A 21,088-nucleotide genomic window follows, 5' to 3' on the forward strand; every position below is an offset into this window, starting at 1 on the left:
AGTTGAAGAACAGGAAATAACAAAAAAGACAAGTTGAACTTAAGACTAGAACAAAATCCTTGGCAACTTTGACATCTAAGTGAGGTTTGCAAGGGAGCTAGCTAGACATAGGCAACCCCGTGTCAGGGGACTGGTAAAATCTGTTATGAATTTATTGCTTGCAAATCTCAAGTATGTTTAAATTAAAATATGTCTTGAAGGCCATCCAGGAAGTAAGGTTAACCCTGGTTCTACCCAGGCACCACATATGGTCCTCCAATCACAGCTGGTTTCAGTCCTGAGAGGAGGAGGAGAAAGAAGGAAGAAGGAGGAGAAGGAAAAGGAAGAAAGTAGTAGTAGGAGCTGTAGCCTTGAGCTTGAGAGATAGTACAGCGGGGAGGGCCCTAGCCTTACAAGGGACCTAGTGGATTTGATCTCCAGCATCACATATGGTTCCCGGAGCAATGCCAGAGTGATTCCTGACCAGAGAGCCAGGAGTAACCCCTGATAATCCCCGGGTATGACCCAAAAGCAAAATAAAAAGGTCTCTGGCCCACAAGGACTCTGCGATTAAAACTCGCCACCAGGCTTGGTTACTTCCACCTTCGGTTATACAAATCTACACCGTGCACATCTCCAAGGATCGCAGTCACCGCATCGTCCGGGAAAGATTCGGTACTAGCTTCTTCAGGAACTTGATGGCAAGCCACCGAGATGCATCGCAATCCTCCGGGACGCCTAGAGAAGACTCGGAAATGACCGCATGGGGAAGGCACCTGCGCGGGGGGGGGGGGCCGGTGACGCATTTCCGTTCTGGGCAAGCGTCGTCTCGTAGCCGGGAGATGCAAGTTACCGCTGAGTGCTGATACCCGAGGGTCCGCGGGGGGATCGGTGCGTCCCGGCTTTAGGGAGACCCCAGGAGCATCTTCCCGCCTGCACGCCGCATCCTGAGAAAGTCTTTCCCAGCCGGAGAGCGATGAGTTCTCTCTTGGCCGCGAGTCCCGGCAACGACGCCGCGACGGGGTCCTGGCTGCTGGCCACACCGCCCCTGCGGGATGGACTTTTGATAGTGAAGGTGGAGGAAGAGTCTCCTCGAGGCGGGGACTGTCAAGATCCTGAGGCTTGTCGCCAGCACTTCCGGAGGTTCCGTTATCAGGAGGGGGCGGGACCCGAAGAGGCTCTGCGCCAGCTCCGGGACCTGTGTCGCCGCTGGCTGCGGCCCGAGAGACACTCTAAGGAGCAGATCCTGGAGCTGCTGGTGCTGGAGCAGTTCCTGAGCGTCCTGCCGCGGGAGCTGCAGGCCTGGGTGCGGGCGCACGGCCCCGAGAGCGGGGACGAGGCCGCGGCCGCCGTGCGCGCGGTGCCCGCGCCTGGTCGGCTCTGCCCGCAGGTGAGGCGGGGCGCGGGGCTTCGCGTTGGAGCCCCCGGGACCGGCCGTCAAACGAGGCTGGGTGGGAAGCGGGGCCGCGGAGCCCCGCCGCCCCGAGTGCGAAGTCCTCCTACGCGGGTGATGACTCGGTGATCTCCTCCTCCTTCGGTTGGCAATGGTTCTCCCGTGTGAGGCCTGCTTGCAAAGCCTTTGCTCCAACCCATTCTGCTATTTCCAGGCCCTTCTGCAGCCTTCTAGAGTAAGTCAGTAAATCTGCCATGACTTCCACGAGTTCTGAGAGTCCGGATAGTGTAGTCAAGGTGGAGGGTGCTTCCTGAGACCCGCGGATTTGTAGCCAGCAGCCTAGACCTCTTGATCTGATACCTGCACAGGAGAGAGGGTCACCCTTTGCACTCAGCCCCCCACCTGAGGTGTCACTCCAGGTGTAAACATCAGAATTCAGTTAAGTTGGAGGCCATCTGGTGTCAGTTTTTCCTGCTTGGGGCTTTTTCAGTCTTTACCTATAAACATCACAGGTATCTCATGGCTTTTTACATGAGCAGGCCTGCTCTGGTCATAATTCACTCCGTCCCACTTTAGCTAAGCCCCTCTCGCTGAACACAGCGCGACCCGACTGGGTACCATCCTTTGCTCTTTGCCATCTTGTGCTACTCAGCTGCTGCTGCTGGACTCCAGGACAGAGCTACGTAGCTACTGTAAAATAGGGGTCTTGGGGCCAGCAAGACAGTATAATGGACAGGGCACTTGCCTTCACATGGCCGACCCGGATTCTATCCCCAGCACCCATATGATGCCCCGAACCTGCCAGGAGTGACCCCAGAGTACAGAGCCAGGAGTAAGCCAGGTGTGGCCCAAAAAACAAATATAAAAGATCTGGGTCTAGCCCATTTTTTATTGCAGTGGGAGAAGGGGGTGTAGACCCGTGGGGGGCCCTGGGTCCCGCCCTTTCTTTATCACTTGTGGAGTGACTGGCCCCTCCCTGGAGTCTGGTCCTAGAGTTGAAGAAGCCCTGGGGGAGGGATGGTCTTTCCAGCCTCTTTCCAGCCTCTCTCCAGGACTTGGGCCGCACCCAGGTCAGCTAGAGATCTCAGACGTGCGGGAGAGCAGCGGCCTCCGAGCTCACAGCAGTCAGGCGGTGCCTCTGCCCTTCCCCACGCCAGGGGCTCCTCTCCATGGGCTGCAGCTCCCTGTGGCGTCAGCCACTATGCTCTGCCATAGGTTGTCCATCTTTCCTCACCCCTGCCTCGGGCTGGGGCCCCTCCGCCTGCCTCAGGATGTCCGAGCTCAGTACAGCCCAGAGCAGCGTCCTGGAGTCTAAAGGAGACCCGCTGGGATAGTTTTCCTTTGCCAAGAAGCCAAAGGAGTAGCTTGTGACCAAGATAGATTTTGTAACACTCAAGTGCTTTGGACAGGAGACACCACCTGCCAGGGCCCTAGGACAGCACAGCAGCAGGAGAACTTCTGGCGGCACTTGTGCTGGCCTTTGCGAGGGAGAGGCCAGATGAGGCAGCCCAAGCACGGACACTTGGTGTCTAGAAGCACAGCGTAGACTTGGGGCTTGTCACCTTCCCACACCCCATGGCCGAAGCCTCGCTGCCTACTGCGGTCGATACCTGGCACTAGGGTGATAGAAGCGGATCTGGGCCCGGGGGAGGAGCTGGGTGCCCAAGTCACTTGTGTTGTGTGGTTTTAGGGGTTGGTGGCAGTGGAGGACACGGCAGTGTCTCTGGCCTGGGCGGGGCTGGAGCAGCTGGACCTGACTCAGAGAGACCTCGACGGGGAGAGCATGCTGAAAGCCTCCTGTTCCCCAGGAGACATGGTGTCCCCAAGTAAGTGAACCTGCAGCTCTGTGACAGTGTGACATTTGGAAGGACAGACAGGAAGAGGGATAGACTCTGCCTGACCAAGACCAGGAGGGATCTTTCTGATCTGAGCAGTTCAGTGATATGTTTAGTCCTTTATGTCGGCTCACTTTTCAGAAAATGCACCTGAGGACCAGAGAGGTAGTACAAGTCTTAAGACACTTGCCTTGCATGCCACTGACCCTGGTTTGATCCCTGGCACTGCCAGGTGTGGCCCAAACCCCTCCCTCCCAGATGTTTTCCATTTTTTATCCCTGTATAAGATGAAGTGTTTCTCAATATTATGCCCGTGTAGCCATTATCTGTGTTAACCCACATGATGTATGTTTGTATGCCTTTATAACTTTTAGTTTTCCTTGGAATTATTAATTCCTTGTTTGGCCTATTCTAACTGCTGAATACCAGTTCTCCCTGAGCTCTCTCTGACATATTTCTGCTCTTGTTATATTTTCAAGAGCTTTTATTATGTTTTAGACGTTTCTTACAGGGACCATAGAGAGTACAGCAGGGAGGGCGCTTGCCTTGTATGTGGCCAACCTGGGTTTGAACCCCGGCACCACATATGGTCCCCTGAGCCCTGCCAGGAGTGATTCCTGAGCACAGAGCCAGGAGTAAGTCCTGTGCACTGCTGGGTGTGGCCTCTTGTAGCTTTCTTGCTCCTTGGGTGCAGCAGTGACTGCTAGCCTGAACGTTCATTATAGGTTGTCAGATTTCTTCTTTCATAGCTGTGGAACGTGGTGACAGGCACTCAACCTTGCAAAACGCCCCAGAAACGAGGCCTCGCAAGAGGGAGCATCTGGGCAAAGTTGGCAGGAACAGGCTGTCAGCACAGGATGTTCTGCACATGCTAGTCACATGCTCCAAAGACACAGAAACTGTCACATACACTTAGCAGGTTATCCTAACCACAGCATCTAGCCTTGATTGGGCTTGGACTAGGGAAAGCAGAGTAGGAAAGGTGATAGGCCCATAATGCTAAACTTTATGTGATTGGACCTTCCTGTAAGCAGAGACCCTATATAAAATGTGTGTATTTGGCAATAAAGTGAACAGTCATGAGCTGCTCCCAGAGGGCTTTCTCCACATGCCCATCATCCTTCAGCACATCTGCCAGGACTCGGTGCACAACATGTCCAGGCACACTGGGGAAAAACTGTTCCCCAACAATGGACTTCATGTCTCATCAATGTTTTCGTATAGGCATTCCTGAAATGCTTTCACTTTATTTGCATGTCAAGATCAAACCTGAGAATTCAGGCCAGAGCAATAGTCCAGGGAGGGCATTTGCCTTGCACGAGGCTGACCCGGGTTCAATCCCCAGCATCCCATAGGGTCCCCTGAACACCGCCAGGATTGATTCCTGAGTGCAGAGCCAGGAGTAACTCCTCAGTATCACCGGTGCGACCCAAAAAGCAAAAAACAAAACCCTGAGAATTCTATGTATTGGGGTCAGCGTCCTCAGTAACGGGTCAGTCAGTAGCTTCCATTTCCCCGCCCAGCCTGGGTGGCCTGTGTATGACTGAGTAACACTCAGCAGACACTTTTCCTGAGGGAGCTGGGGACCTGCTAAGGGATGCAGCCCGCTGAGCTCTGAAGGAGGGGAGTGTTAGAGGACAGTATGACGCCCCTGCCTGCTTCTCCTGGCCCAGAAGCGACACTCTTCCCACCGCCAGCGGCATTCAGAAGGTACAGCCTCCTGGGACTGAGCCAACAACATCCTAGATGAGGGGGTGGCTGGAGGCCCGTGTTGGGCAGCACACAGACCCAGCTGTCCCTCTTGTCCACCTTCCAGGCCTGCTTCTAGAGAACGGTGGATGGCAGGAGAGGTGGCAGGGCTGATGGAGCTACCATCAGGCCACTGCAGAGAATCAGCATGATTATTCTTGGGGAACACTGGGGGTGGGGGGAGGGTGTCGCCCTGGGCCAGCCAGCACTTGGTTTCACTTTTGCCCAGGAAAGAAGTGACCGTTCTTCTTCTTATTATTATTGTTATTATTATTATTTTTAATTTCAGGTTTGGAAACCAGAAGGGAGAACAAAGCGTTGATTCCAAAGCAAGAAATTCTGGAAGAGAAGGATGGGCTGCCCCCGTTTCCTGGGGACGGTGGGGAGGAGCGGGCAGGAGGGTCCCTCTCGCCCAAACGGGAAACCCCTTGGGAGGAGCCAGGACTCCCCTGCGGCTCGGGGCCCCGCGGCGGCCTCGAGGTGGGGCCACAGGCCGAGAAAGGACCCAGGCCCCACCCCTGCCCCGAGTGCGGGAAGGCCTTCAGGCAGCGCTCGGACCTGGCCAAGCATCAGCGGGTGCACACGGGCGAGAGGCCCTACTCCTGCCCAGCGTGCGGGAAGCGCTTCAGCCAGAGCGCAGCCCTGAGCAAGCACCAGCGCACGCACACCGGGGAGAAGCCCTACGCGTGCCCCCGCTGCGGGGACAGCTTCCGCCAGAGCTCGCACCTCCGCCGGCACCTGCGCGTCCACGTGGGCGAGCGGCTGTACCACTGCGACCAGTGCGGGCAGCTGTGCCCGGGCTCCAGCTGGCTGCGCCACCAGCGGCTGCACGGCGGGGACCGGCCCCACGCCTGCGAGCACTGCCCGAAGAGCTTCAAGCGCAGCTCAGACCTGGCCAAGCACCAGCGGGTGCACACGGGCGAGAGGCCCTACGCCTGCCCCGATTGCGGGAAGCGCTTTAGCCAGAGCGCCACGCTCACCACGCACGCGCGCACGCACACGGGGGAGAAGCCCTACCGCTGCGGCCAGTGCGGGGACAGCTTCCGCCAGAGCCCGCACCTGCTGCGGCATCAGCGGGTCCACAGGAATAAAGTCCCCGCCTCCTGACGCCTCCAGCCTGAGCCGTTTACTTTCCGATGCCCACGTCCTGGGAGTCAGGTTCTGGGTGTCTCCGTTCTGGAGGCTCCCTCTGATGATCTGGTCTCCACACACACGTTTCAGCTGTGAGTGCCACACACAGAGGAAGCCGAGCCAGGAGCCCCCTGAAAAGGCGAGCCCCTAACACACCACAGGCTCTGAATCTCATCTTGCCTGGAGTCATTTAGAAAATCTTTCTACTTAGACCTCAGTCACCTAAGGACTCCAAATAGTCGCAAAGTTACGTGCGTTCACGAAGCACTCTCTTCTTAACGTTTCTGCGTTGGTTTTTCAGTTTGGAGCCACACCCAGTGTTGCTCAGGGATCACTCCCGGCAGGGCTTGAGGGCCCATGAGTGGTGCTGGGGTTCGAACCTCGGTTGGCCGTGTGCAGACAAGCGCTCTGCCCACTGTATAGGCTCTCTGGCCCTATTTTTCTCCCCTTTGGTTTTTGGGCCATACCAGACAGTGTTCAGAGCTTATTCATGGCTCTGCCCTTAGGGTTCACTCCTGAAGGTGCTCAGGGGACCAAATGTGCTAGGGATTGAGCCAAGATCAGCTGTGTGCAAGGCAAGTGCCTTAACCACTGTACTATCTCCTGGGCCCTCAAATACACTTTCTGTCAGGGCCATACTTGTGAGTGCTCAGGGCTTATTTATGACTCTGAGCTCAGGAATCTCTTCTGGTGAGGTGCCAAGGATTGAACCCTGGTCAGCCGCATGCGATGGGAAGCGAGCACTCTACCTGCTGTATTATCACTTTGTCCCCTCAAATATACTTTTGACCAATGACTAGTAACGTATAAGGACTCACACACGTAACAGCTCAAAACAACACACGTTTATTATCTCTCTGCTCTACAGGGCAGAAGCCCGGGTGGATCTAGCCATTTGGGGGCTCACAGGCTGAATCAAAATGTCCTGGGGCTGAGCTCTGAGCAGGTTCTGGAGGAGAGGTCTGCAGCCCCTCAGGCCGCTCCACCGTCAAGCCCCAGTGAGCCATCAAATCCTGCACATGCTCTGAATTTCTTTCAGTTCATCCCTTAAGCCTCCAGACCAATTCTCTGTTTTTCCAGGTGCTGTGCAATTAGAGATGGTGCTCCTGGATGATCTGGATCATCTGTCTTTTAAGTCCCTAACCTTACCTGCATCTACAAACTTCCTCCAGCCAGGACACATAACCTACTCGCAGGTTCCAAGGATGAGGGCACATGGGCATCTTACAAAGCAGGGGGCATGCAGCCTACCATGATTTGTTTCACATCCCCAAGAACTTGATGTGACTTGCTCATCCACTGTGCGTTTTGGGACTGTGGTTCAGCTCCAGCCTTCCATGGCTTTGATTGCCGTCAGAGCTCTTCGGACGTGCTTGTGCAGCAATGAAAAGTCTGTATTTTTTGAAGTTCTGGCTCCGTGGACACATTTGATTGTTTGTAGATGCTATTTTGAGTCTGGACATGATTCTCTGTATGACCTGCAAATATTTTCTCTAGATTTGTGGGCTATGCATTTTCTTCAAATTTTATCGGAGGGCAGAAGAAAGGTTTAACTTGTCACTAGGTCTAATTTATCATCATTCCCTTTTTTCTGTTACTGCTTTTGGAGGGAGGTAGGGGGCACACCTGCTTGTGCTCAGCTGACTCCTGGTTCAACACTCAGAAATCACTCTTGGTGGGGTCAGGGGACCCAACAGAGTGCCAGAGAACAAACCCAGGCTGGCTGCATGCAAGGCAAATGCCCTTCTTGCTGTCCTATCGCTCTGGCCTCCTAAGCATCTCAGTTAATTTCAATGTACACACAGGGTTAAAACTGCTGGTTTAAATGCTTGCAAGTGTCTAAGTGAAAAAGCATGGTGCAGGAACAGAGCAAAGGAGAATTTTCTGGGCTAAGATATTTTTCCTACTTTACATTTCTTTGCACATGGCCGACCTGGGTTCGATTCCTCTGCCCCTCTCGGAGAGCCTAGCAAGCTACCCGTAACCTATTCAATATGCCAAAAAAGAGTAACAGCAAGTCTCACAATTTGTTGTGAGATGTTACTGGTGCCCGTTCTAGCAAATCGATGAACAACAAAAGGACAGTGCTACAGTGCTACATTTCCTTAGAAAATTTTCTAGTGATATCCTTCTGGGATTCTAATCTCATGAGCTTCAGGTTAAAATGACTATTCAGAGGGCTGGAGGGACAGTACAGCAGGGAGGGTGCCTAAGTGCCTTGCATGTAGACCACCTGGGTTCGATCTCCAACACCACATATGGTCCCCCAAGCAATAATAACAAAAATGATCACTGAATGCAGCACCAGGAGTAAGCAAGTGGGGTGTGACCCAAACACAACACCAAAAAAATCTCCTATATTTAGGGGCTGGAGCAACAGCACAGTGGGTAGGGCGTTTGCCTTGCACACAGACGACCCGGGTTCAATTCCCAGCATCCCATATGGTCCACCGAGCACCGCCAGGAGTGATTCCTGAGTGCATGAACCAGGAGTAACTCCTGTGCATCTCTAAATATGACCCAAAAAAAGCAAAAAAAAAAAAAAAGTGTCTTGTTTAGAGAGCCAGCAGCGTCAAGGAACAACTGTTAGCTCTGTAACTAGTTTTCATGCTGCTATTAGGCATGCACCTCCTTACTATTCCTCTGATTAAACTAGATTTTCTCTGTGCTGCCCCAGAAACCCTCCTCTTTCCCTTCAGCTATTTTGATTTTGTCACCGATATATCCACATAGACTTCTTTTCCTCTCCCATACCTGAGGGTACGTCCAGCGAGCCATCCTGTGTGTGTCACTGTTTCATGTCATGTTTTTGTCGTCTACCATGTAATATTTAGAACTGGTCTTATGCCATTAAGAGCTAAGAATCACTGCATGGAGGCCGGAGTGATAGTCCAGCAGGGAGGGCACTTACCTTGCACACAGCCGATCGGGGTTCGATTCCCCGCCATCTCATAGGGTCCCCCAGGCACTGCCAGGAGTGATTCCTGAGTGCAGAGCCAGGAGTAACCCCTGAGCATCGTGGTGTGCACTCCCCCCCCCAAAAAAAAAAACAACCAAACAAACAAAAACCAAGAGTCACTGCATGGGTTGGCTCCTTTCTAGCCACTGAGGATTTCTTTGTGCTGATAAAGCGCCGCTCGCACCCCGAGACTTCTCTGGCGTTTGTCGCACTTGCAGGCCTTCCCTCCGGCGTGGGTCTTCTGGTGCTGGATGAGAGATGAGCTCTGGCTGAAGGCTTTGCCGCAGACCTTACAGGCGTAGGGCTTCTCCCCGGTGTGCGTCCGCAGGTGCTTGGTGAGGGAGGAGCTCTGGCTGAAGGCCTTGTCGCACTCCCGGCACCGGTACGGCTTCTCTCCCGTGTGGACCCTCTGGTGCCTGACCAGGGCAGAGCGGTCCCCGAAGGCCTTTCCACAGTCCCCGCACTGGTACGGTTTCTCCCCGCTGCGGGTCCCTGGGGGCCGTGCCAGGGCCCCACCTGGGTGGCACGCAGTGGGCGTATTCCCAGGGGCGTGGGTCTGGCGGTGCGGGGCCCCGACGAGGACCACAGCGGTGGCGTCCCCGCCTTCCCGGCAGCCGCATCGTCTGTCCCGGGCATGGACTCGCTGGTGCCTGCTGAGCGCCGGGGCACCGCAAAACGCCTTCCCGCACTCCTGGCACAGGTGTGGCCGCTCCCGGGGGTGGCCCCGGCGGTGTGAGGGTGCCGCGCCCCCCGCGTGGGTCCGCTGATGCTGCCGGAGCGTCGAGCTGCGGCCGAAGGCCTTCCCGCAGCCGGGACACGCGAACGGCTTCTCCCCCGAGTGCAGCCGCAGGTGCGGGACCAGAGCCGAGTAGTAGCGGAAGCTGCGGCCGCATTCGCGGCACTGCCAAGGCTTCCGCACCGACTCGGCCTTCCGCCGCCGTCGCGGGGGCGCAGAGCCCTCCCCGGCTTCGGGAGGACTGTCCATCGGGCCTCTGGTGTACTTGCTTCTGACGTACCTTAAGTCTCTGGCCTGAGTTACCTGCTGCCGTTCCAACGTGCCCTCGCACGCCCATGTTTCGATCAGCCTGGAGTCCCAGAAATCATCGGTTTTCAGCCTTTCGATGATTAGATCCCGCTCAGGTGATATTTCATAACCCTCCAACTTTGACAGGGACTCATTCGCTTCAAGGGTCGTTTCAGAATCTGAAATAAATTGCAACAAGGACGTTTGTGTCAAAAAAAAAAAAAAGAATGAGATTAATGTCCCAAGGCCAGGTAAAATAGGGGCCAGGACGACTGGTCAATGGCCACAAGTGTGTGTGTGGGGGGAGGGGTGAAGGGCAGAAAGGAGAGAAGTAACCAGTATGACAATAAGAGTATGACAGTATGACAATAAGCGACTGTACAGTCGGGTAGGGCATTTTGCCTTGCACGCTGTCGACCCAGGTTCAATCCCTGGCATCCCGTATGATCTCCCCAAGCACAGCCAGGAGTAACCTCTGAGCATCACCAGGTATGACCCAAAAAGCAAACAATAAAAATAATAGAAATGAACACTCTGGACAAGAACTGAGCGTTGAAAGTAGGTAAAGGGATATACATGATTAACCTTTCAGTATCTGTATTGCAAACCATATTGCCCAAAAACAGGGCGGGGGGGGGGGGAGAGACAGAGAGAGAGAGAGAGAGAGAGAGAGAGAGAGAAAAGAAAGGTGTCTACCATCTGCCACAAAGGTGTGTGTGTGTGTGTGGCGGGGGGGTCCAGGAGAGAAACTGAGGACATTGGTAGTTGGAAACGTACGCTGGTGAAGAGACAGGTGTTGGAAAATTATATGACTGAAACCCAATCAGGAACTGTGTCTCTGATTCAATCATTATTTGAGGGTTGGAGAGAGAACAAGACATAAGGCACTGGACATCCCTGGCCATGAGGCTAGCCCTGGCTGGAGTCGCATGAGCATTGTCAGGGGTCACTCTTGGATGACCTGTGTATGGTCTCAAACCTTATAACACATTTATTTGAGTTGCTGGAGAGATGGTCGGAGGGAGGAACATACACTTTGCAAGTAAGCATCCCAGGCTCAATTCCCACTGCATGTTCCCCTGGACACTGAGCCTGGAGTAGCCCATGTGTGGCCCCTAGGGGTGGTACCAACAGAACAATAAAAATAAATATTTATGGGGGCTGGAGCAATAGCACAGAGGGTAGGGCGTTTGCCTTGCACGCAGCCAACATGGCCAACACAGGTTCAATTCCCAGCACCCCATATGGTCCCCTGAGCACCGCCAGGAGCAATTCCTGAGTGCATGAGCCAGGAGTAACACCTGAGCATCGCCGGGTGTGAACCAAAAAGCAAAAATAAATAAGTAAATAAATATTTATGGGGCTGAAGCGATAATATAGCAGGTAACGTGTTTGCCTGCACACGGCCGACCTGGGTTCAATCCCTAGCATCCCATATGGTCCCCTGAGCACTGCCAGGAGTGCTTCTTGAGTGCAGAGCCAGGAGTAAGTCCTGAGCATCGCCAGGTGTGACCAAAAAAAAAAATTAAAGTTAATATTTATTTGAAATACTTCAGAAAGAGTTGGTGGAAAAGGCAAATGACAAAAATTAAGAGACAGGGGCTGGAGCAATAGCACAGCGGGTAGGGCGTTTGCCTTGCACGTGGCTGACCCTGGTTCGATACCCAGCATCCCATATGGTCCCCTGAGCACTGCCAGGGGTAACTCCTGAGTGTAGAGCCAGGAGTAACCCCTGTGCATTGCCGGGTGTGATCCAAAAAGCAAAAAAAAAAAAAATCAGAGACATGGGGCTGGAGCACAGTAGGTAGGGCATTTGCCTTGCACGTGGCTCACCTGGGTTCGATTCCCAGCATCCTATATGGTCCCCCGAGCACTGCCAGGAGTAATTCCTGAGTGCAAAGCCAGGAATAACCCCTGTGCATCACCAGGTGTGACCCCAAAAAGCAAAAAAAAAAAATTCAGAGACATACGTAAGCGGAGAGAACTGGAGAAAAAGCATTATGTGCAGGGCACCTGATTGGCATGTGACCAACCCTATCTGACCACTGGCACCCCATCTGGTCCCTTTTGCATCTGAGCACAGGGCCAGGAGTAAGCCCTGAGCACCACCAGCCCTGAAACTAACCAACCATAAACGGGGGAATGATACGAAGCAGGATAAAGGAGATGCCGTGAAGAAGACATTCTACCTAAGAGAGTGGCAGAGTGAATAAGCAGAGAGGCAGATAAGCAGAAGGAAGAAGAGTGAATATCAGCATAAAACAACAAAGGAGGGACTGGAGCAATAGTACAGTGGGTAGGGCATTTGCCTTGCATGCGGCCGACCCGGGTTCAATTCCCAACGTCCCATATGGTTCCCTGAGCACCGTCAAGAGTAATTCCCGAGTTGCAAAGCCAGGAGTAACCCCTGTGCATCTCTGGGTGTGACCCAAAAAAGCAAAAAAAAACAAAAAAAAACCCACAATGAAAATGAAGGAAAGGGAAGGAAATCATAGATCAAGATTGGGTAGTTTTAGAAAAGTGATGAGAAAAAACAAACAAAATATTACTCACAATAATACCACCTGGGGCTGAAGTGATAGCACAGTGGGTAGGGTATTTGCTTTGCATGTGGCCGACCCGGGTTCGATTCCCAACATCCCGTATGGTTCCCTGAGCAGCACCAGGAGTAATTCCCGAGTGTAAAGCCAGGAGTAACCCCTGTGCATCTCTGGGTGTGACCCAAAAAGAAAAAGAAAAAAAAAAAAACCCAGCTGACCCAGGTTTGATGCCCAGCATCCTATATGGTCCCCTGAGCACCACCAGGAGTGATTCCTGAGTGCAGAGCCAGGAGTAACCCCTGTGCATTGCCGGGTGTGAGCCCCAAAAAAGCAAATAAATAAATAAAAACCAAAAATGATACCACCTGGAGTTAAGGATGCCAGATGTGACACTACCAGTAGCAACCCTGAAGCACAAGGTAAGGGGGGAGGCCCTGGGTACTGCCGTGTGGTCCCAACTTTCCCTCCCCCTGAAAATAAGTTCCTCTTGTCTTTTTGTTTTACAGCCTGTAGGATGCTTGCCTCGCACACTGGTGATCTGAGTTCAATCCCGGCATCCCTGATGGTTCCCTGAGCACTGCTAGGAGCAATTCCTGGGTGCAGAGTGAGGAGTAACTCACAAAAAAATCATAAAATGACTTCAAAATAAACAGACTCGAGGCCCTCTGCTATCATCTCATTAAGCTCTCCTTTAAAAATGTACATTGAGAGATGTGGTGCACCGCCAACTCCCAATTAAAAAAACAAACAAACACAGGGCAAAGGACTCATCAAAAAAGACACGTTACACACAAAGATAATAGCAAACTGGGGGGTGGGGGTTGGCAAGATCGTACACGGGTAAGTCACCTGCTTTACATCTCACTGACCCCAGTTTGAACCCCTACCTCCATAGATGGTCTCCCTGCACCATCAGGGTCCCTCCTAAACACTGAGTTAGGAACAGAACCAGCTGGGTGTGGCATCCCCACTTAAAAAATCATAAAATGACCAAAATAAGCAGACTCTCAGGCCCTCTGGTATCATCTCATTAAGCTTTCCTTTACAAAATGTCACAAAGTCATGTTCCTTCTAGAGGCTCACTCCGGATTATGATTTAGTCTGAATTACTCTCTAAGATGCAGGAAGGGAGGATGGACAAAGGGACGGTTTCCTTAAACCTCTGGGCCTCCAAGAGTGCAGCAACATTCCCCCAGGGAAGGATCTTGGTTTCAGCTTGATGTGCTTCTATGCTGAAATGAATGAACAGCCCGTGGACCGTTTCTCTACTGACCTGCATTCCCTTTCCCTAGGACCATGCAGTTTTACTGATGCACTTTTTTTTTTTTTTTTTTTTTTTTTTTTTTTTTGCTTTTTGGGTCACATCTGTTGATGCACAGGGATTACTCCTGGCTCTGCACTCAGGAGTTACTCCTGGCGGTGCTCTGGGAACCATATGGGATGCTGGGAATTGAACCCGGGTTGGTCGCATGCAAGGCAAACGGCCTACCCGCTGTGCTATCTCTCCAGCCCCTGACAGGCACTTTTTAAGTCTTCAAGTCCATATAATGAAGCTGGCCTTCTCCAGTGCCACACCAGTAAGGCTCTATTCGTTGCAAGAGAAAGGAGCCCAATTCTAAGTGCCAAGTGATCAGGGATTCCCAGAGCCTAAGAAAAACTATGGTATTTGATTTTTTCTTGTTTGGGGGCCACACCAAGAGGTGCTTAGGGCTTACTCCTGATGATGCACCACTCAGGGATCATTCCTGGTGGGGTTCAGGGGATCATATGGAGTGCCAGGCAAGTGTCTGCAAGTGCCCAAACTGCTATACTATCACTCAACCTCTTCTTCTTTTTCTTCCTTTTTTTTTTTTGGCATATCAGCTTTCTTACCCCAGAACACCAGGCTCCCACAACTGTTCACCACCATCTTCATGCCCATGTGCCTCTCGGCAGAGTTCAACTCCTCCACCTCCTCATGGGCCAAGTCTAGCTCCTCACCCTTGACGGTCACCAACTCCTGAAAAACAACATACTTTCCTTGAGTCTTGGAGTCTCTGAGATAAACTAGCAAGAGAAAAGAGGGAGTATTTTCTGTACTGGGGGCGGGCTGGGCCACACCCAGCCAACCTAGGTTCAATCCCCAGCACCATAGGAGCGATACCTAAATGCACTCAGCCCTGAGCACTGCTGGGTGTGGTCCCCAAATGAGACTTTAGTGGGAACCCCAAAATAAGATGGAAGGAGAGAGAAATCAATGAGACTTGCCTGGAACTCAGCAGGAAAGGGCTCTGCAGTCGGCTCCACCTCTTCGGCGCTCTGGTTTGGGGACAGGGCGGCATCCTCTGTCCTCAGGGCTGGAAAGGCAGAAAAGCAGCTCTGAGCAGAGACAGCGCTCCTCCGCTTTCCAGCATCTCAGGAACAGACCCTGGCATGAGCCAGCTGCCGCCCATGTGTCAGATCTGTCCTGTGCCCTCAAGCTTAGCGGAGGACAGAGGGTGAACAGGCTCACATACACACAGCCCAGCAACCTTCGCGAACAGACTCACAAAAGCAAGCACTACGGCACAATCTCCCTTCCCGGGCTCTGCAGCACCTGTGGATGAGCCGGAAGTGCAGGATAAGGAAGCCTGGAGGGAGTGGTGGGCGAGTCTAGGATACAACGGCTCCCGAACGCTTCCCCGATGGGGCCCCCTCCGAATGTGTGAGCTTCCCCTCTCCCCTCCTGACACGGGGGAGCCCCAAGCTTCTGCCTTCTTATTACGGATCTTACCTCTACATGTTCCCCTCCCCCACCGTTTATTTTCTTTAAGTTTTTGGGTTACACCTGGTGATGCTCAGGGCTTACTCCTGGCTCTGCACTCAGGAATCACTCCTGGTGATGCTCAGGGACCCTACAGGATGCTGGGGATCAAATCTACCTCAGCCACATGCAAGACAAACACCTTCCCCGCTGTACTATTGCTCTGGCCCCACAGGTTCTCATCTTTCAACTCCAGGTTCATTACTGGAAGTCTTACCTTCCTCCTCAACCTCAATGCTCAGGTAATCCATGATCAGCTTCTCGTTTATCCTGTTATCACCGAATTTCAGTTTCTTCACAGGCTGGGATTTTCCAGCAATTCAGAATCTTCTTTGCAGAGACTGTTTGGCTCAGCTGTGAAGCTCTGCAGAGAAATTCTGAAGTTAGGCTTGGTCCCATCTGGGACAAGTTCCCAGGCTGGCTCCCTCCTACTCCACTCCTAGGCCTCCCCGACGCATTTCAGGTGTAGGAGCTCGGACCCTTCTTTATAATTTAGACCCTTCTTTAGATTAAACTACTGCCACAGCTGCAAGACTCTCTCCTTCCATTCCAAGGCCCGTCACGAACGACAGGAGGCCTGAATCCGAGCAGTGAGCTGCAGGGCTCTGCCTGGGTGCTAATGCAGGCAAGTGCCCCAAAAGTGGCCTGTGGCTCAAGGAGCACAACTGCCACAAACAGGGCTCTTAAAGTTGGAGCAATAGTACAGGAGGGAGGGCGTTTGCCTTGCACGCGGCCGACCTGGGTTCGATCCCCGGCATCCTATATAGTCCCCCAAGCACCCCCAGGAGTAATTCCTGAGTGCAGAGCCAGAAATAACCCCTGAACATCGCTGGGTGTGACCCCCCCAAAAAAGTTGATTCATCCTTAATACTGCGGAGTTTTTCTTTCGGGAGGCACACCTGACTCTGGGTCTTTTGGGGTCTTTGTTTTTGGAGTCACACGGTATTCAGGGGACCATATGGGATGCTGAGGATCGAACCTAACCTGGATCGGCATGTGCAAGGCAAATGCCCTCCCCGCTGCACTCTCTCCAGTCCCAGGGGTGATTCCTCAGGGCAGATCCTGAAGTAACTCCTGAGTATCGCCGGTGTGGGCCCCAAATAACAAACAAAACCAAACAGAGCCTTAAGGCTCTTGCCTGGGTGACAGGCGGAAAGCCCATTAAAAGCGCGCGCCGGCAGGGGGCGCGCGCGCTCCGTCCCGGGGCCGCCCCGGAACTCCCGCTCCCAGAATCCCTCGCGGCGCGCTCCGGACTCCATTTCCCAGAAGGCCCAGCGCCGTCCCCACTTCCGGAGTGCCCCGCCACCACCCAGCGCGTCCGAGCCCGCTAAGGCGCCGCGGGGCTCCCCCCCGGGGGACGCGCGCCCCGCGCTCCGCGCTCCACGTCGAGTCGGGCACGCGGGCAGGGCCCGGCCTTCCCGCTCCGAGGCCGCGGTGGGCGCCCGGCCGGGCGGCGGCGGCGGCGGCGGGGGTCGCTGGTGCGGCCCGGGCGGCGCTGGCGGCCGCGGGCGCCGCAGACCCACCTTCTGTCGCCCGGGCCCGGGCCGGGCGGGCGGGGGGCGGGAAGGAGGCGCCGACTCACACCCCGAGCCGCGGGAGACAAAAGGCTCCAGCCCGCGGCTCCGGGCGGACTCGCATCTGCGCACTCGGAGGCGCCCGCGTCGGGTCGGGGGTCCAGGCGCGAGGACTCCACTTCCCAGAGGGCTTGGGGGCGCCTGTCGGCGACCGTGAGCCTTCGAGTGGAGCCAGTCCCCCCTCGCAGGGGTCTCCTCTTGGGGGGTGGGGGGAAGGAGAAGCTGCTGTGGAAGAACTCCGGAGGGGCAGCTGGAGAGTTGGTACAGCGGGGAGAGGGTTTGCCGACTTGCGGTTCCGTCCTTGGCATCCCGAGCTCCGCCAGGAGTGATCCCCCAATGCAGAACTCGAGTGTCCCCTGGTCTTCACCGGGTGTGACCCTCAAACTCCACACCCTCGATTAAAAAAAAAACAAAACCCTCCAGATGAAGTCTGGAGAAACAGGCTCTTATCACGCTTGCTTGCGTTTGGTCCCTCGAGCAGAGCGACCCCTGGTTAGACGTGGCCTTAAAAAAAAAAAAAAACACGCCAAATAATAGAAATAAAAGCTCAAGGGCCACGGTCCAGATGTTTTGCATGCCAAAACAAGCCCAAAGTTTTATGGCTTCGATGAAACCCTAACTACCAGGTCTGGCTTTTTGGAAAAACGAAAATCGAGTTAGGTTATTTTGCGCATGCAAGGCTTCTGATCATCCTGTTCTCCGTTCGGGGCGGAGGAGCGAGCTCGGTGATTACCTGTGGGAGAGTTGGGTCAGTAACACACGGTCCCTGAGCAGCCCAAGTGGCAGTAGTTCCCAAGCACTGCCTGGTGTCGCCCATAATCAAAGCACCCGAGAATTAGAAAAGAAATTAAGCCCAATAAAGTGCAGACAAGCATTCTTCACCTGGTTCCACCAAAGAGGAAAGAGGGCCCTTGGAGTGGTAAGTACAGTGGGTAGCCCATATGGTCCCCTGAGCCCCCAAAAGTAAACCCTGAGCATTGCCTGGATTAGGCCAAAACCCAAAAGCAAAACAAAACATCCCAAGGGCCACTCAAAAAAGCAAAAGGGGCAAGGCTGGAATAATAGCAAAAAGGGCTGGAGAGACTGTTCATCAGGTAAGGTGCCTCGCTGGGGGCTGACCCGGGTTCTATCCCTGGCCTCCCATTTGGCCTCCCAAGCACCACCTGATTGATTCCTGAGTAAGAAGCTGGGAGAAACCCCTGAGCATCGCCAGATGTGGCCCAGAAATCACAAACAAGATGGAAGGAGCCAGATGAATTTTGGGTCCCTACAGACCCTGGCCACCTGGTGTGACTGCTCAGATTACAGAAGAAGGTTGACATAAGCCACCTCTGACTGGTGCCAGGTAATATCATCGGCCACCATCCAGATCACATGTCCTCTCCCGGAAGGGAACATGACACTTGCCATAGTCATGCCACTGGACCAACTCCAGGCTGTTTCACTAGGAGCACCCCAGAGGGGGCGGGTGAGATCCCTCCCCGCTCCAAAGGACCCAGCCCCAGCAGCCTTCAGAACCCAGCCGCTGCCACGCTCACAGCTGCTCTCCACACGCTTGGACAGAGCATCATCCACGAATGAATCTATTCCTGGACACTTCATATCACATACCCTACCCATACTTCAAGAGTACCGCACCACATTTGATGGGGTTCAAATAGTAGGCAACCAATCATAGAGGGAAATATATATATGTATTTATATATATATGTATTTATATATATTTATATGTATACACTTATATAAATATATATGTATAAATATATATACATATATATATGTATTTACAGACATATATGAGACTCCACAAGGCTCAACCTTTTTTTTTTTTCTTTTTGGGTCACACCCAGCGATGCACAGGGGTTACTCCTGGCTCATGCACTCAGGAATTACTCCTGGCGGTGCTCGGGGGACCATATGGGATGCTGGGAATCGAACCCGGGTCAGCCGCATGCAAGGCAAATGCCCTACCCGCTGTGCTATTGCTCCAGCCCCAAGGCTCAACCTTTAATAACATGTTAGTGATAACTTATAGGAGGTCTTAATGGCCCCTGCCAAATAGACCAGTCTTAACACTCTTTCCTCTATGGATACTTTTTTGTAACATTTTCAGCGGTTTTCCATAACAAACAATATAAAATATATTTTGGTTCTGCTTTGGGACAGGGATTGAGGTTTTGGATAGAAACAAACCAAATGTGGTGGGAAGGTATAATGGTGGTGGGATTGGTGTTTGAATATTAAATATAATCAAATATTGTGAACTACCTTATGAAATACATTTTTTTTTGCTTTTTTGGGTCACACCCAACGATGCTCAGGGGTTACTCCTGGCTCATGCACTCAGGAATTACTCCTGGTGGTGCTCGGGGACCATATGGGATGCTGGGAATCGAACCTGGATCGGCCGCATGCAAGGCAAACCAGCCCCTAAAATAAAATTTTTTTAAAAAATTTAAAAAATAAAGAAAATAAAGGGGGTGAGGGGATTTCCTTTAGGACCCTCAGGTTCTGAAGGTGCTGGTTGCATTGCTGTCATTAGAGACATGACGCAGAGTCACATGACTGCTGTTGCCCTGCTGGGATGTCCCAGAGACTTGCTGGGGTAATGCCATGACCAGTGGCTCTTGACAGTGGTGAGGGTCTTCCAGAGTGTGGCCAGTTCTATGCTGGGGCCTCCTCGTTCTCTAGATCACCAGGAGTGGGCCCAGAGCACAGCGCCAAAAGTAACCCTGGGCACATACAGGTGTGGCCCAAAAATAAAATTCAAGCTCAAGTGTTGTGAAAGGCAGGTGTGACAAGAAAACTTTTTTTGTTGAGAAGGGCCGGTGTACAGGGGTCACTGGAGGTGCTTGTTACCCAGGAACACGTGTTTCTGGGGATCAAGCCCAACACTCCTGCATGCCCTTTGAGCCATCTTCCAGTCTTTCCTGTTTAGTGATGTATTTGGTTTCTCAAATGCAGTATCTGATACTTCTTTTTTATTTTGAGTTATAGAGCTATGGAATGTAAAGGAAGTATAGATAACTCTTCTCATAGAATGTACATACATGTACACATGTGTAAATAGCATATACAAGAACATATACAAACACTTTCCCCGTCTTTTTTTTTTTTCTGTTTGAGCCCCCACTCTCCAGTACTTGGGGGCTTACTCCAAGCTCTATGGGCGGAGTCAGCAGATTGCAAGGCAAGCACCCTACCCCCTGTACTGTCTCTGGCCGCCCAACAGTCACATTTTTGGGTCTCAACTACCAAATATCACTGTTGGTTCTGAATTGCGCAGCACAGAATGATCCATGTCTATCAGCACAGAACATTCTATGGAGCAGCCAAGGCTAGTTGCTGGTTCCATCACCCACTTATGATTTTTTTCTAATTCCTACAGGAATTTCTCTAGATGAATATACTGAGGGACCAGGAAGATAGTCTAGCATTGCACGTGGTTGATAGGAGGTTTGATTTCCAGCACCAGATGGGGTTCCAGGAGCCCAGCCAGTCGTGAGCCCTGAGCACAGATGTGAGTGGCAAAAACAAAACAATACACTGGGAAAAACGGTGAAACCTCTGCCAGTCATGCCTGGTGACCTCAGGTGGACTACAAGAACATAGTTTCTGTGTTAATTAAAGAACACCACTGCGCGGATTTTTACACGGATGTCTCTGGAAAGTCACCAGAATGAGGCTGCTGAGATAGTACTGAGAGTAAGGCACTTGTCTTGCACGCCAGAGGCCCGGGTTCGGTTCCCGGCATCCTATACAGTCCTTGGAGTAACACCAGAAGGATTTCTGAGTGCATAACCAGGAGATAACCCCTAGGCATCGCCGGGTATGGCAAAAAAAAAAAAAAAAAAGTTAGCTAGAAAAAAGGCCAATCCGGCGATTAAAGCTGATTTATCCCCGGACCCAGAATACCAACAGGGATCGCGACCCTGAACATCCGGTGTCGGGGCTCTGTCCCGTGTGACACCAATACGAAAGTGACGGAGTAAGAGGCTCAAGACTCTCTTTCCCGCTTTGGCTTTCTTCCTGCCCACCTTCTTTTCTACTTGGGCAGAAGTCCCAGCTGAGCCTCAGATCCTGCCAGTCCCTGGGCTCTGCCCTTCACTCCATGGCGTCCTC

At 52.8% G+C, this 21,088-nt stretch overlaps 2 protein-coding genes and 1 long non-coding RNA gene across 3 annotated transcripts; 1 reads left to right on the forward strand and 2 right to left on the reverse strand.

Moving 5' to 3' along the window:
• Window positions 1-855: 855 nt before the first annotated feature.
• ZNF394 (zinc finger protein 394) lies at window positions 856-6,093 on the forward strand. The gene is made up of 3 exons (XM_056128516.1): window positions 856-1,369; window positions 3,063-3,198; window positions 5,246-6,093. Exons 1-3 carry the CDS (start codon window positions 956-958, stop codon window positions 6,061-6,063), a joined length of 1,368 nt encoding a protein of 455 aa, XP_055984491.1. The 5' UTR covers window positions 856-955; the 3' UTR covers window positions 6,064-6,093.
• Window positions 6,094-9,185: 3,092 nt separating this feature from the next.
• On the reverse strand, window positions 9,186-14,616 carry LOC130036478 (zinc finger protein 184-like). The gene is made up of 2 exons (XM_056128317.1): window positions 14,483-14,616; window positions 9,186-10,249 (listed from the first exon to the last, which is right to left on the reverse strand). The coding sequence occupies exons 1-2, from the start codon at window positions 14,529-14,531 to the stop codon at window positions 9,186-9,188; spliced, it is 1,113 nt and encodes a 370-aa protein (XP_055984292.1). The 5' UTR covers window positions 14,532-14,616.
• A 240-nt stretch (window positions 14,617-14,856) lies between these two features.
• Window positions 14,857-17,121, reverse strand: LOC130036659 (uncharacterized). The gene is made up of 3 exons (XR_008794436.1): window positions 16,916-17,121; window positions 15,610-15,756; window positions 14,857-14,946 (listed from the first exon to the last, which is right to left on the reverse strand). It is a non-coding gene; the product is annotated as an uncharacterized LOC130036659 (long non-coding RNA).
• Between the last annotated feature and the right edge of the window lie 3,967 nt (window positions 17,122-21,088).

This window comes from Sorex fumeus, unplaced genomic scaffold (genome assembly GCF_029834395.1).
Source record: "Sorex fumeus unplaced genomic scaffold, SorFum_2.1 ptg000064l, whole genome shotgun sequence".
In the NCBI taxonomy this organism is placed as follows: domain Eukaryota; kingdom Metazoa; phylum Chordata; class Mammalia; order Eulipotyphla; family Soricidae; genus Sorex; species Sorex fumeus.